The following is a 17,444-nucleotide window of genomic DNA, read 5'->3' on the forward strand; positions in this document are numbered from 1 at the left end:
TAGTTCATTACCAGGCCTCTGGAGAACTTCAAGACATGTTGAGGAGCTAATTTAGCCATTTAAATCAGCTGTGTTGGATCAAGGACACATCTAAAACCTGCAGAACACCGGCTCTCGAGGCCTGGAGTTCCCTACCCCTGCCATTAGACTGTTGCTCAAGATCACTTTTAGAGAAATGAGGGGTGATCCAAGACTTTTGCACAACACTCCATTTGAACAATAATAGAATAAAATATGAAACCAACTGTATGCAACAAAAACGCTACAACCCACAGTCATGCTAGAAATTATAAATATGATGATCACGCAGTTTGATGCGCAGCCACTGATGTCAGTGAAGAAACACAGTGCTGATTTTGCACATTTCCAATAGCAGCTGAACGCAACACGAGCTGATAGAGAAGGCAGCATGGCTGCAGACGTGGTTAGTAATTGAGCTCACGTCCCCCTGCGACGTCCTGACGCTGTATAATTACGACTCATTAATGATAATTACAGCCGATTACTCTGCTGTTATGCTAGGCTAACTAAACTCATTTGTAAAAGCCACACAGTAAAGCAGTGTATTGAGGGATTGAGGGATAACCTTAATCCTAAATCACGTGTTCAAATTTGTTTTATGTATTTATTTATTCTTACATTAGAGTAAGAAAACAAAACAAAAATGCAGTCATTAGATTCAGTCTGCATGCAGACTAACAATGATGTTTCTCTACTTCCTCTTGAGGTTTCCTTCACTGTTACTGCTGCACTGTCGTGATCTTTAATCGATAAAAAGATGGGTTAAAAACGTCTTTCTCAGTCGTTCAGAGGAATAGATTAAATCGAATTATCACCCACTACTCCAGCAACAGTTAGACTCACGACATAGCAAACGTGATAGTGACCACAATGATTTTATAACTGAACTTAGTGGAAATATGAGCAATAGGCTACGTGATAACCAGTAGACACAAAAATATACGCTCTCAGCCTGCACTATGCTGTCGAAATGCCCACAGCCTTTGCAAGAGCTTCGCGCACAGTGAGAAAGCATTTTAGGCTTTCAGGAAGTGAAACTTGAGTTTATGAGTCGCATTTAACCACGCTGTACAGGCCAGACGCAGACTGCACTAATCCTACATGTAGCCAGCACCCACGACTGGTCTATATGCTGGCCAACATTACATTTGATGACATTTTTTTAATGCAGGAAAAGATCCTTGGGTGATTTAAAAATGGTGTGATCACATAGTGTGTCCAGCAGAGAGGCTTCAATTCTCAGAGACTTGTATAAAATGTTAGCGAGACAACTTTAAATCGCAATCCCTTGCAAAGCCTTCAGTGTTGTACAATGCATTATTTTGGTCTTATGGTCATATACAATGCAATAATGTGCTCGGTGTCCCTGTATGACCACACGGGGGCACTGCTGAGCATGTTACTGTGGAGCTCATGTTCACTAAAGAGAACTGAGTGCATTTTCATCGCAGGCTTTGATGTGAATCCAGGCGGTGTGGGTGACACGGTGCAACAATTGTTGACGCAACTACAAAAAGTCTCTCGTGAAAGATGCCGCGGCTCGCTTATCTCTTCTCGAGATGTGTGTTTTCATTTGAGCCCTGACTGTTTCTGCCTGGGTTGCTTTACTCAGAGGACGTCTGTGTGTGTTTGTGTGTGTGTGCGCCTGCTGAGACAGAATGAATATGCCACTGTTTATATTCCACCTATTTCAGCAGTCATGGTTTCACAGACAGAAAATGAAAAAAAAAAAAAAAAGATTCAGCGCAAGTTGTTTGTGCTGAGTGATTTCTGGGAGTGTCGGCATGCATCTGTAGGTTGCACTTCTGGGAAAGAAGTGTATCTGTTTATGCATGTGTGTGTGTGTATTTGTGCGCACGCACCCGCACAGGAAATAGAGATATCAGTGGTCTTTTTGGGGCACGGAGATAACGGCGCTCCTCTGCTGGCTTAGTATTATCTCAGTCACAGAATAGTGACAGCAGATTTAGAGGCGAGAAAGCAGAACACATTTCAAATAGTCAGGGTCAAATATATATGCCAGCAGAGCGATATCACTCCCTCTATTACATACCTCACTCCATTACCTCTTCTTTAACAGTAACACACCCTCCTAACTTTATGTGTAGAATGGGAGCCGCCAGCTTTCAGACCATTCTTCTATGGAGCTAGCTCTCAGTTTGGATTCAGGAGACAGACACCCTCTCTACTTTTAAGATTAGGCTTAAATCTTTCCTTTTTAATAAAGCATACAGTCAGGGCTGGATCAGGTGACTTCAAACCCTCCTTAGTTATGCTGCAATAGGTCTAGGCTGCTGGACCTATTGCAGCCTAGACCTGCAATAGGTCTAGGCTGCAGTGGAATGATGCTCTTGGTTTTTCGTCTACACTCACCTTTTTTTCCATTCACTATTTGCTTACACAACACTCTGCATTTAATCATTAGTTATTAGTATTAACCTCCTAAGACCCGAACTCTTCCACGGTATGCATTTTTAATTTCTCTTTGATATTTGGGCATATTGGGGCCCAAGAACGTCAAAACAAAGAATTACCAGATTTTTTTTTTTACCTTATTTTTGTTTTTAAGAAAAATAAGAGCCACATATGAGGATATTTGTTTAAATATTTGATATAACAGTAGCAGTATAATGTCCTCGTAAGTGGTTATCAGGCCCTTGTAAAGCAAAATTGAGTATTTTGGTCTAAATAACCCAAAATGTGATGTCCACATATGTGGATGCCAGGTCCTAGGAGGTTCACCGCTTGTGCTCCTTCTGGTGCTTGATACTTCTCGAGCTTCTCTTGTTCCTTCTTTCACGTTGCTATCACTTGCTATAGCTACATCTATCACTATACGGCCGTCTTCCACATAGCAAAATTGGTATGGCCTGGATCTGGCCCACACAATGTGCTTACAGATGGCCCACATACCGCAAAGAATGACGGCCCTTTGGTGGCCCAGATCTGATGATGTGGCCCACACATGGGCCAGCACAAGGCCAGTTGCAGACACACTGCTGGCCCTGTGCTGGCCCAGAACAGTTTCAGCTCTGGCCCAGAACAGTTTCAGCTCTGGCCCCAGATGTCAGCCTAATGTGTACCTTAATCAAGCCATGTAATAACAACATGCGATGGAACATGATAGTGCAAAAGTAACATGATGAAACTCTGTTTAGACACTGAATGGACTGATTCTCATATAGCACTTTTCTACTCTCCCGGATTACTCAGAGTGCTCTATACAACATGCCACATTTATACACTTTCTCTAAATTGAGCGCTTCTTAACTACAGCCACACACATTCTTACTCTTGACATGTAGACTGGAGGAGCCATGGATCGAACCACTAACCTGATTAGTAGGTGCCCTGCTCTACCTCCTGAGCTACAGCCATCCACCGGCAAAGGTGAGTAAACCGTCACTAGGTTTTGGATAAAGTGCACACTCACAAACCTGTCAAACCTGCATTTGAAAGGTTGGCTACCATAGCAGTATAGTATTGCAACATGGCATTTGGATCTTCTAACTAAAATAGGAAAATAGGAACATAGACAGTGCCATCTATTCCAGGCCTGGCCCATATCTGGATGACATACCACTTACCATGCCAGAAGTCAGCCAGCAGTGCCGGCTTGATACCAGATCTGGGCCAGACCAGCTTGCTATGCGGGCTTCCTCTGCTCGTCCACCACTTATCTGAAGTCCACAGGATCTTAGCTTGGTCATTCTCCATCACCCTAGTCGGTGTTTCCCATTTTGACCTCAGGACTTCCAGGTCATACTCGGCACAGATTTTTCTCTTACCTATTATCTGCTGGATTGTCATTCAATCCAGCTTTGTCCAGCCACTGGTAAGATTGCTTGACATCAGCCACTTCTTCTATCTGCTGGTGGTACATACCGTGTAGGGCCTTGTCCTTCCATGATGGCGCCTCTTCTTGCTCTTCATCCTTCTCAGGTTATATTTATATGGGGAAACCTCAACCCTTTCCCAGGCCAGCCAATGAATGTAATATCTCCAGCATGCCCTGGCTCTATGCTAGGGCCTCCTCACAGTAGGACATACTCAGCTGGAACACTTTAACCAATAGGCAACACCTTTAGCCGTTTCCTTTCAATGTAGAGGACTAGCTGCTCAACTCTGGACCGCTCCATAATTACTGAACTCCTCACCCTATGGCTAGGGAGAGCCCAATCACCTTTTGGAGGAAGTTAATTATAATTTACCAGCCCTGGGCATCAATTAAAATTCTAACAATTAGATTAAATGCCTAGCACAGGGGTGCCCAATCCCGGTCCTCGAGAGCTACCGTCCTGCAGCTTTTAGATGCATCCTTGTTCCCACACACCTGAATCAAATGAATGGCTTGTTATCAGGCCTTTGCCAAACATGATGGCATGCTGAAGAGATCAAACCATTTGATTCAGCTGTGTTGGAGTAGGGATGCATCTAAAAGCTGCAGGATAGTAGCTCTCGAGGACCCGGGATTGGGCACCCCTGGCCTAGCAAGTCCAGTACCGACTAGTGACAGCAACAACGATTAGTCGGCTAGTCAGCTAGTCATGCACATCCTGACAGACAGAATAAGTAGAAAGAGTGCAGTGCGCCTTCAGTGCATGAAGAAAATTAGAGATATTTATTGATTAAATAGGCACTTGCATTGATCTCTGCTCTGAATCTTGATGCTACATTTAACTAACTTGGTAGGTGCAGCTCAGTAACAGATTGCTGTATAAACTTAGCGACTATGTAAAAAAAGAAAAGAAAAGAAAAAAAGACTCAAAATCCATTCTGATTTACACTAGTTTTTAACAAGTCTTGGCTTTTGACAGACTGAAAAGTTTTTTATTCAGTAGACTTTGTGTTTGCAGGCAGTATATTACAAATATACGGACCATTCTTTAATTAACAAGGTTATATATAAGCCAAAGGCTCAGCATGATACTGTATTATATTGTAAACCTCAGTGCGAAAGATCCTGGTAATAGAAATCAAACTGAAAATGATTTTCTTCATATCATTTCTGGATTTTCGAATATTATTCTGTGTAGTGAAGCTTCCATTTGATCTCATCTGAGTCCACAAAAGAGATAGAAAACGCCAGCACTGCCTCCTATATTGGATTTCTTTGTATTTCTCCATGCTCTCACTCATATTTTACAGTTTAATTTCATTTATCGGAGAACACAGAAAAGCAAATATTTGTTCTATCATGAGAAGAAAAAAAATAGATGAAAGTTCATTACTAATCCAGATAAAAAATGTTTTTGTGGGGTTGTAAATGATCTCAGGGTGTTGCAAAATTATTTTGAGTAATCCTCATTTATTACAGCTCCAGCACATTTGACGTTTCACAATGCCTTGGTTATTATAATCATGCACATAAACTATTCAGTGCCATACTTCACTGAGGAGTCAAACAATAAAGCTGGCTTCTTTCCCTCATGAGCAGTTGTCATTTAAAATCAGTCCAGCAAAACAAATTCCTGCAGATTTATGAGACTTAAAAGAAGTGAGTGAAATGCCTTTGATCTGGATGCTTCATGCAACCATTACCACACTTCAGCCTGTTCTTCAGTGACCTATCAGCGTGTCTGATGTCCAGCGTGTCCGTGTTTAAAACTCTGTAGACCTTGAGCTTATGTCCTACAGTCTGTCAGTCTTGTCTCTTTTGTAAATGTGGTGCATTTTAATGCTTTTTCAGGAGAATCCTAGTAAGATAATAATAATTAAATAAAAAGGAAGACAGAGGAAATGATGTAGAAAGTATAATGAATATGATTATAAAAGGGTGTGTCAGCACAAAACATAAATATAGCCTGTCATGCTGACTCTAGAATCTGACACAAGTTGTGTGGTTTTTTGCCTGTTTAATGAAACATATTCCAGTTATAGATGTATGATGGACACGGACATAATGTGTAGGCTCTCAGCTTTCATTTGAGGGTATCCATATTTAAATTAGATGAAGGGTTTAGGAATTTCAGATCCTTAACATGTGCCATCCTCTTTTAAAAGGGACCAAAAATAATTGGACAATTAACTCAAAGGCTATATTATGAGCAGGTATGGGTAATTCCTTTGTTATGTCATTAATCAATTAAGCAGATTAAAGGCCTGGAGTTGATCTGAGGTGTGGTGCTTGCATTTGGAAGATTTTGCTGTGAACAGACAACATGCGGCTAAAGAATGAAACAAGCCATCCTTCAGCTGCAAAAACAGAAAACTCAAATCTGAGAAGTTGCTACAATATTACGAGTGGCAAAATCTACAGCTTGGTACATCGTGAGAAAGAAAGCAAGCACTGGTGAATTCAGCAATGCAAAAGACCTGGACGTCCACAAAAGAAAACAGTGGCGGGTGATCACAGAATCATTTCCATGGTGAAGAGAAAGCCTTCCACAAAAGCCAACCAAATAAAAAACCAGAGGTAGGCGTATTGATATCCAAGTCTACCAAGACTGAAAATAAATACAGAGGGTTCACTGAAAGTTGTAAACCATTCATAAGCCTCAAGAATAGAAAGGCTAGATTGGACTTAGCTAAAAAAACATCTACATATGCCAGCAGAGTTCTGGAAAAACATTCTTTGGACAGACGAACACAAGATCAACCTCTATCAGAATGATGGCAAGAAGAAAGTATGGAGAAGGCGTGAAACATCTCATGATCCATAGCAACCGCATCATCTGTAAAACAGGGTGGAGGCAGTGTGATGGTTTGGGTGTGCATGGCTGCCGGTGACGCTGGGACACTAGTGTTTGCTGATGATGTGACACAGGACAGAAGCAGCCAGATGAATGCTGAGGTGTTCAGAGACATACTCAAATCCAGCTAAATGCAGTCAAATTGATTGGGCGGTGTTCCATAATACAGATGCACAACGACCCAAAACGTTTAGTCAAAACAACCCAGGACTTTAGTAAAGCAAAGACGAGGAATATTCTTGAATGGCCAAGTCAGTCACTTAATCTTAACAGAACTGAGCAATTCACTTGTTAAAGAGTAAACCTTGGACAAAAATGCCCACAAAAAACAGCAACTGAAAGCTGCTGCAGTAAAGGCCTGGCAGAGCATTAAAAAAGAAGGAAGCGCAGAATCTGGGGCTGTCCATAAGTTCAAGACTTCAGGCTGTCATTGCCAGCAAAGGGTTTTCAACCAAGTATTAGAAATTAACATTTTATTTTCAGTTGTGCAAAGCACTTTGAGTGCTCGGAGTAGAAAAGTGCCACAGAACCAGTCTATTTATCACTGATTTAATTAACTTTTGAGCCCCTGAAATGAAGGAATTGTGTTAAAAACAATTTATTTCCTCATAGTTTTATGCAATCTTTTTGTTCAGACCACTGAATTAAACTGAAAGTCTGTGCTTCAAATACGTCTGAGTTGTTTGATTTAAAATTCATTGTGGTAATGTACAGAACCACAAACAGAAAAAGCTGTCCCTGTCCCAATTTAAGGGCCCTAACTGCATCTTAATTTCAGAATGCATTTCCTCTCTCTTAATGCCACATGAGATCCTTCGCTCTGCTGCTGTTTTCCATCACACCTTACCTTTTAAAGTGCATATTTATTGTGGATTTAGTGACTGTTATGTGTAATGTACATTTATAACTTAACTTTGACTTGACTTGACTTTACTAATGTTCAGAGATTTCAAGTATTTAAATGACACACAAGCAACAACATGCATACATGTCATGAACAATAACTTGTCTATTATTGTAACCAATATAATACCAAAATGCAGCACCACCAATGCAATACCTGTACATATATATGTATATATCCCTATCCTCTTTGTGCTGCTTCAAAATATTGTCTCTTTGGAATTACACACTAGATGGCAGCAGTGCGACACAGACTCCCATGGCTTGGGTGGGCCCCTCTGACACCAAAATGTTTTTCTTTTAAACCCCCCCCCCCCCCCAAAAAAAAACAAAAAAAAACAACAACCCCAAAACAAAACATGATGTTCACCCTCCTGGGCACGTATGGCTCAAATAATGGCCAAACGCTCACCGCACTGTGCTGGCTGGAATCATTCTGCTCCTGCTGTCATCGTACAGGACGTCACTCCATTTGAGGCACACAATCCAAATACGTTTAGTCCATCACAGGACATTTCTAGCACACTCGCTTCACATGAAAAAGGCGCTTGTAAATGAACAAAATGGACACACCAGGTGTTTGATAGCCTCTCTTCAATTGGGCAGAAAAAAAAAACATTTTCTCGTCCCGTTAAGCTCGTTACAGGTTGTGAATGGCTGTAAGATGAAACTGCGCTACGCCTGATTGATGTGACGCTTGACCCCATCTCCTACCCACACCTCCGCCTCTGTCCCACAGGAAATGAATGCGAATCTCCAGTCATGCACTTAAAATGAGAACCTGAAAATGTAATTTCAGAACCCATTTCCTCCAATTTGAGCTGTTATTGAATGGACTGCTGGCCCTATGTTCTCATATTGTCTCACATGGTCAGGTTGGGTATAGTGATGTGTTTGTGTATCTAGCCTGCACGTGCATGTGCATTTTTCCTTTTATACTTTTCTCATCTCGAGATTTCAAAAGCAGGCCTGTGCCTGTCGCTTAAATGTGGAAATCTGCATGAGTACATGGGAATTAGTAGTGCTCCTTACGGAGTTGGGAGAAGGGGGAGAAAGGAGGTGATAAAGATCATCTAACTGATTGGAGGTTTGCACCGTTCCCGAATGTTGTGGCAGCTTTTGTTTGCAGTTTCTTCCTCATTTGAAATTCTGTGCAACCCTGAGACCCTCCGGGCCTCACCTGGTCACACAGCAACATAACAACCTGACTCACCCTGTGTCACCTTGCTTTATACCTCTCTGCTCTTGCTGCATCTGCCTCTGAATGCTCGCTCCTCTCCTCTGCTTTTGATATTCTAATTCATTTGTGACTGACTCACACTCGCCCAACTGGTATTCACTGATTGCTTCTCCTCCGCTACAATTTTATGAACCACATCTTCTCCAAGGACGATGGGCAATATTATTTAAATATTCATTTAACACTTGCTACATAATTCTATTGTTGGAGACTTTCAGCTTTCCTCACCTTCTCTTCCAAGCTTCCTTTATTTTTGCCTTCTCTTCTCTTCTCTTCTCTTCTCTTCTCTTCTCTTCTCTTCTCTTCTCTTCTCTTCTCTTCTCTTCTCTTCTCTTCTCTTCTGAGTAACTCCCAGTAGATTTCCTAGTATAATTAATCTGTGCTTCCTAACCATCATCACACATCTCATTTTCCTGCTCACCCTCTCCTCCTCTCTCTGCCCCGCCTCTCCCCCTGCTGTAACCTTAGTGACCCCTCCTTTACCCTTGTCTTAAATAGCCTCCCTCCACCCTTTTCCACCCTTAACCTCATCCTAACCTTTGTTTTCCTTTTTTTGTTACCTGTGCATAGCTTTTGCATTTCACATTGCTCTTTTCTTCTTTCATGTTTGTTAGACTGATATTCTACTGACTGTGGCAGTGCTTGTTACCTCTTCTCCTCATCAGGATTTTTCTTCCCTTGCTGTCATAGACAGAGTGCAAACAAGTGCTCCTCGCTGTCAGGATAACACTGTAAATTGTGGCTCTCTACTTACATTATATATATTTTTCATGTCTTTCTATTCGTCAAAGAAGTAAAGAAAAGACAAAGAAAGATGTAAAAGCAGCACTGCTACAAGGTAAATCTTTTTAGTTAGGCAAAAGCTGATAAAGATGTGAGACATCAGCAGGACGAATCGCACAACTGTGACAATCCTGATCCTGTTATGTCCACATTTGTAGGTTTTAGGCTAATTACCCACCACTTCATTAGCTGCACCTTCATAGTACTAGTTTGGATCCCTTTTGGGCTTCAGAGCTGTTTTAATTCCTCTTGTCCCCTTACCCTCAACCAGTTGTGGCAGATGGTTTCGCCTCCCTCCTGGTTTGCCAGAGGTTTCTTCCTGTTAAAAGGGAGTTTTTCCTTTCCACTGTTACCAAAATGGTTAATATAACTGTTGTTTTTTCCTGTTTTCTTTGTATGATTGTAGGGTCTTTGCCTTAAAATAAAAACAAACAAAATTGAATTGAATGCATTCTTCTTAGCACAGATTCCATAAAGCAATGGAAACATTACACAGAGATTTTGTTCCATATACTGACATGACAGCATCATGCAGTTGCAACAGATTTGCCGGCTGTACATCGATGAGGCAAATCTGCCACATCCCAAAGGTGCTCTACTGAGTTGAGATCTGTTAAGCTTTGGAAAGATTTACTCAGAGATTTAGGAAATTCGGAGTGTGCTTTTCTTCTTTTTACAACTTCCTACGATAACTACTGTAGCTTGCTAACACATACAAAGTGTGGTCAAAAATTTCTGGGCTTTTACAAATACAAAAACTTTACCTTATTCATATCATATTTGTGCTCCCTGACCCATTTCTACTCATATGGGGGCAACTATTTTCTCTTCCAGTGTGCACAGCTTTCAGAGTATAAAGCTGTTATCACTGTCATTGTGAGCTTGCCGATATTAGCATTTAGCTTAGAGCTCTACTGTGACAATATACTGAATTTGCAGTGTGTGATTTGAAAAACATGAACATACGTCTGTGTCTTTGTGTTAGCCCTGCGATAGACTGGTGATCTGTGTGGGGTTTACCCCACCTCTCGCTCCATGAAAGCTGGGATAAGCTCCAGCCATGCACGACCCTGAATTGGATTTAACGAAATGGTTGGATGGATGAAACACAAACACTTCTTTCTTTACAAGCATTATAGTCTAAGATTCTCTTTTGTCAACCCGACTGCTGCATGTTCTTCGTCTCCCATTTTTTTCTTTTTTTGGGTGACATTTCAAAAGTCCCTTCAAAAACTCGCTCAGCACTCATAGTAACATTTTCAACCTTGAGTGCTTTGCTTTGAAATCAATAAACATGTTATGGCCTATGTGAAGTGGGTTGTTTCCCCCCCTCTTCCTCTGTCTTTCTCTCTTGTGTCTCATGGTGCTGGTGGTTCAGGTCCAGCTGACTCCACTCAGCCATCAGCTCAGCAGAGAGGGGGCACGGCTGATGTCAGTGGACCATTGTTTTTGCCAGAGTTTAAGCTGCCCACTCCTTTCTGTGGAAAGGAGCGCTTGCTTGTTTGGCTCACTCCTTCTGTTGACCTGCAGACCAGGTTTTGCATATGCGTGTGTATGTGTGTGTATGTGTGTGTTTTTCCTACAGCCACACTTATGTAAGCTGTTTTAAAATGTTGATAAACCTCTTGCTTCTTTGTCTCGTTTTCTTTCCAAAACACTGCAGTTGTTTTCCCCCTCATCCCAGTTGAATCTTTTACAAAGACTTGTGACTTTGCCGTAACCCTTATGTATTATTGCAGATTCAGTTTGACCTGGTTTGACATTTGACAGCAGCAAAAATAGTCTAAATTTCTTTTCTTTTAGTCTGAAACTTTAATACTTTTCTTATAGTGACCCAAAAAAGCCCACAAAAATCAAAATATTTTAAGGTTTTAAACAGTTGTACATGCTGTTCTGGGTCAAATTTGATTCACAAGTATTGCAGTGGATTTTAGATGCACCAGCATCAGTCAATTCAAAGGAAATTGTGTTTTTAAGGAAATGTCTTTGTGCATTTTCTATGAGAAAGTGGTGGCAGGATTCAAGGGGACCTTGATTCAATCACAAAAACTGTCTGTGCTTCAACCACATTTGCTCAGGTTCCTACAGATGTGGTCGCCTGATGGGATCTGGAGGATCATGGTAAATGGCCAGTATTTGTATTTGTATTTGTATCATGCAATGAGCATGATACAAATACAAAGCTTAGAAGTGATCATATGTGGTGCACATAAGGAACAGATGCCATACAGAGTAACTGGAGTGGTTTTCCTCCAAGTACTCCAGCTTCCTCCTGCAATATAGGGTCATAGGGTTAAATATGAAAGACAGAAACAGCCTCTCTAAAGTTCAGTATGCACCTTTCATAGCATAGCAACAGCAACCTCTCATACTTCGTCTCAATGCTAACTTAAAAATGTAAACATCATTTCTTATTGCCCAAACTCTATTTCAGACTTTGACTTCTCCTCGGTGACACTGCTCGGTGACATTCGTCTATCCTGGCCTGAAAGGAGACGCTACCGGTAGACTGCAGCGACAACTGCCAGCATCTGAGCCAGCCAGACTCCATCTGTCTCTCTCATCATGGTCACCTAAATGCACAGTAATAGCAGGTTTTGTAATAAGGCAGATCGCGCTAACATAATATGCACTGTTAGTTGATTATTTACCTGCCGCATTAACGGGAGAGGACGTGCAACCGTTACCGCTGCTGCTGGGTTGAGATTCACGAGTCCGGAGCGGAATTAAAAACACGACATTCATTTAAGGTCATCGCGTGTTTTGTGAGCAAATGCTTTTGCATATTCGTAAATGAAATATCCACTTTGCAAGTATTGCAAGTTGCCCTGTTGTCATCCGTTCTCGTAAAGTATAATCAAACTTTTGAGCGTTTGAGCTGCTTACGCGCCGTGTTTCCTGCCAGGTAAATGACGCTCCGCAATGTGGTGACGTCATTCGGGGCGACTGGAATCGATTAAGGGAATCGTTTGCAAAAATGGCAAACAATTCCAAGGAATTGAAACAGTGGGAACCGGTTCTCAACAAGAACCGGTTTTCGATACCCATCCCTTCTGTTATATTGTTGGCAGAGGCTAAGCTAAAGGATAAGTAACATCATACACACAAACAAGAGTAGCCCACATTACCTGCTCTTACGCATATTTTTCACACTGCTATATCTCTTTTTTCCTACCTGCTCTTTGCATATCTGTTGACTCACTCTGACAGGCCCAGGCTCTTCCAGCAGCCACTAGGCCCAGGATCCTACTGCTCCACCAGGCCCAGGCTCTTCCAGCAGTCACTAGGCCCAGGATCCTACTGCTCCACCAGGCCCAGGCTCTTCCAGCAGTCACTAGGCCCAGGATCCTACTGCTCCACCAGGCCCAGGATCCTCCAGCAGCCACCAGGCCCAGGCTCTTCCAGCAGCCACTAGGCCCAGGATCCTACTGCTCCACCAGGCCCAGGATCCTCCAGCAGCCACTGGGCCCAGGATCCTCTAGCAAGGCACCAACAAGTAAATCAACAGTGACAAGACGGTGAACGGAGCGAGCAAGACAACAAGCTCAATGGGGCCTAAGAGAACACCGAGCGCCGATGAAATTGAGGACATCAAAAAGTCATTGGACTTTCTAACTGAGGAAACATCGGCTATCAAGCTACAACAGAAATATATCCTAGACTTAGTCGAGGAAATAAGGTCGCTACGTAACCAGAATGCAGAGAAGGAGAAACAGATCGTCTATCTGGAGAGCAGGGTCGCGGACCTGGAGCAATATACCAGAATGAACGACGTGATCATCACAGGGCTGTACATAAAACCCCGGTCATATGCTCGGGCTGTGACTGCTGGCAGTAAAGAGGAGCAAGGAGATCTGGATGGGAGCTCTGCGGAGCAACAAGTAGCTGGTTTCTTGCAGTCGAAAGGGATCGACCTGGACTGTAATAACATCGAGGCATGCCACCCCTTGCCCAGGAGAAATGCTAGTGATAAACCAGCTATCATCATAAGATTTGTAAACAGGAAACACAAGAATGCACTGCTGAAGCAGGGGAGGAAACTAAAAGGATCGAACATCTACATGAATGACCATCTAACCAAATCCAATGCTGACATAGCGAAGAAAGCACGATACCTAAAGAAACTGGGTAAAATTCAGAACACCTGGACTGCAAACTGTAAAATATTTATAAAGCTCAACGGTACACCGGAGGAAGCCAAGGTGCTGGTCATCAAATGCATCCAGGATCTGGAAAAATATTAACAGGTCACTTGACTACAAAGGCAAGGGGCGGGACAAACAATCTACAGTCATCAAAGCAGGTAATAGAAGACAACAACGGAAGCTAAAGCGTAACGTATTCAAGGATGAAACAATCAATTAATTCATTATCTGGGAATTATACATTGCTACCACAAAGGATTGCTAATCAGGAGATAAATTCACCAGTAAACACGGAATACAAAACACACTTCACAGAGCAGGACATTGATCCAGAACTGAACTTTTTTAACATCAAAAATACCTGCTACTATCATACTGAAGAACAATTCAACAAAACTGTCAAGGTCGACGGCAAAATATCTATAATCCACTTTAATAGTAGAAGTTTATATGCAAATTTTCACAAAATAAGGGAATATTTAAGCAAATTTACACATCCATTCAGTGTGATTGCAGTATCTGAAACATGGATTAATAAACAGAAAGGAGAGGACTTTGTAATAGATGGATATGAATTAAATCTTACAAATAGAAAGAATAAGAATGGCGGTGGTGTGGCCTTGTTTGTGGATAAAAATTTAAAATACAAGGTGGTAGAAAAAATGACGATGGCAGTAGATAATATATTAGAGTGTGTAACAATAGAAATTAGTATGGGAAAAGAGAAAAATGTCATTGTAAGCTGTATATATAGAACACCAGGTTCTAATATTGAAATTTTTAAGGAGTGGGTAGATAAAACATTCATTAGGACAAATCAAAAAGTCATGTTCATTTGTGGGGATTTTAACATAGATCTACTAAATCCAAACAAGCAGAGAGCGACAGAGGAATTTATTAATACAATGTATAGCTTGGGACTTTTTCCAGTGATCACTAAGCCCAGCAGGATTACAGCACAGTCGGCAACCCTAATAGACAATATATTTACTAATGAAATAGAAAATAGAACCATAAGTGGTCTCCTAATTAATGACATCAGTGATCATCTACCTGTTTTTATAGTGTATAACAGCAATTACAGGAAGGTTAAACAGCAAAACACAATAAAATACAAACGAGTGAGAACAGAAGAGTCAATAAACGCATTCAAAAGTGATTTACTCAAGCAAGAATGGGAGATGCTGTATAAGGAAAAAAATATTGATAAAGCTTATGAGATTTTTTTAGGAAAATTTAAACTGTTATATAATAGTCATTGCCCAGTAAAGAAATATAGTAAAAAACAAAAATATGCAGAGTGCCCATGGATTACAAAAGGATTGCAAAATGCATGTAAGAAGAAAAATACCTTATACAGAGAATTTATAATGAACAGAAGTACAGAAGCTGAAAATAAATACAAGAAATATAAAAATAAATTAACGAGTATTTTAAGGTCATGTAAAAAGGAATACTATGAAAAATTACTGATTATGAATAAAAATAATATTAAAGGGATCTGGAAAACATTAAATACCATCATCAAAAAGGGCTCGGGGCAGGCAGACTATCCTTCGTATTTTGCAAATAATGATAGAAATATTACTAATATGAGCGATGTGGTAAATGATTTCAACAAATTCTTTGTAAGTGTTGGGCCAGACTTGGCTGAAACAATTCCTGATATAACAGATTCTGTAGAGAAAGAAACTAGACTCATTGACCGCAATCCTCATTCAATGTTCTTAAAGGTGGTGGAAGAAATGGAAATCATTGATATTGTTGGGAAATCACAAACAAAAAACTCTACAGACTCTGACGACATTGATATGGAAATCGTTAAGAGAGTGATAGAGGGCATTTCCAAACCCTTAACACACATTTGCAATTTGTCCTTACAAACTGGTACATTCCCAAAACAAATGAAAACAGCTAAAGTAACACCACTGTTTAAAAATGGTGACAGACACCAATTCACAAATTATAGGCCTGTCTCTCTACTTTCTCAATTTTCAAAAATACTGGAAAAAGTCTTTAGTAATAGACTTGACAAATTTATAGATAAACACAAAATAATAATGGATAGTCAGTATGGTTTCAGATCAAATAGATCAACATCATTGGCATTAATGGAACTGATCGAAAATATCACCAACAATATAGATAAAAGACAATGTATAGTTAGTGTATTCATTGACCTAAAAAAAGCTTTTGACACAATTAATCATGACATATTACTTGATAAACTGGAGTACTACGGCATTAGAGGAGTGGTGTTAGAATGGGTAAAGAGTTATTTGAGAGACAGGCAGCAATTTGTGAAAATTGGGGAATATCAATCAGAGTGTATGGACATTGTTTGTGGAGTTCCGCAGGGGTCAGTATTGGGACCAAAGCTGTTTATCCTCTATATCAATGATATATGCAGAACATCAGATATACTACAGTTTATTCTATTTGCAGATGATACAAATATTTTTTGTACTGGAGAGAACTTACAGCAGCTTTTGGAAATTGTCACACAAGAAATGATTAAACTGAAAACATGGTTTGATAGAAATAAGCTATCATTAAATTTGGAAAAAACTACATTTATGTTATTCGGAAATTGTAAAAAAGATGCAGGAGCAAAATTATTAGTAAACAATGTTGAAATAGAGCAAGTTTCGGATACAAAATTTCTGGGTGTGATAATAGATAACAAAATCTGCTGGAAACCTCACATAAAGCATATACAAGCCAAACTGTCAAGAAGCATCTCCGTACTAAGTAAAGTTAAATATTTTTTGCCTTCCAAATCACTCCGGGTACTTTATTGTTCACTTATATTGCCATATTTGGAATACTGTGTGGAAATTTGGGGAAACACATATAAAACTGCACTTCAACCAATATGTAAAATTTAAAAAAAAGCAATCAGGATGATTAATAAAGCAGGATTTAGAGACCATACTAACATCATGTTTTTGAAATTAAAAATACTGAAGTTTATGGATCTTATAAAATATAAAACTGCAAAAATTATGTACAAGGCCAGATACAATATGTTACCAGGAAATATACAGAGGATGTTCTATGACAGAGAAGGAGACTATGAATTGAGGGGGAAATTGAATCTAAGGATTCTTAAAGCACGGTCAAAGGTTAAAACCTTTTGTGTCACTATTTATGGGGTAAAACTGTGGAATAGTTTTACTATAGATCTACAGCAATGCTCAGGAATTAGTAAGTTCATGAAAATACTTCGAAAACTGATTTTGGAAGAATATGATACCGATAAAGATGATCACCCATTGTATGTATAAAAATATCAAATTATATCCAAATTATATCAATCACGGTAGCCAAGTTTATATAGGTTCTCCTCGTGTATCGTGTGGAGTATGTGATGATGGGAATTAGGTGAATTATGTGGGATCAATAAGATGTTGAGCAGGGGTAGGAATTAATAAGTATGTTCATACTTCTTCCTACTCCTTTTCAGACCAAACATTGTTACATTATGTCAGACGATTTTGTTTTATTTCATTATACATTTTTTGTTTATCTGAACACATACGTGTGTGTGTGTATATCTACATATATATTCGTATCTGTAAATGAAAATATATGTAGTGTGTATATATTGTTTTTTGTTTTATATGTCTGAAACAAATAAAGATACAATACAATACAATA

At 40.1% G+C, this 17,444-nt stretch overlaps 1 protein-coding gene across 1 annotated transcript; it reads left to right on the plus strand.

The window, feature by feature from the left end:
* Nucleotides 1-13,187: 13,187 nt before the first annotated feature.
* Nucleotides 13,188-15,327, plus strand: LOC146555746 (uncharacterized). The gene has a single exon (XM_085251092.1). The coding sequence runs from the start codon at nt 13,188-13,190 to the stop codon at nt 13,881-13,883; it is 696 nt and encodes a 231-aa protein (XP_085107218.1). The 3' UTR covers nt 13,884-15,327.
* Nucleotides 15,328-17,444: the final 2,117 nt, after the last annotated feature.

Source organism: Mchenga conophoros, linkage group LG17 (genome assembly GCF_057382185.1).
Source record: "Mchenga conophoros isolate Kocher_MC1m ecotype Shallow Benthic linkage group LG17, M_conophoros_male_GT1.1, whole genome shotgun sequence".
Classification (NCBI taxonomy): domain Eukaryota; kingdom Metazoa; phylum Chordata; class Actinopteri; order Cichliformes; family Cichlidae; genus Mchenga; species Mchenga conophoros.

What these genes read in the sequence shown, in the direction of transcription:
- LOC146555746 (XM_085251092.1), top strand. Translation starts at nt 13,188, where the DNA reads ATGGGGCCTAAGAGAACACCGAGCGCCGATGAAATTGAGGACATCAAA.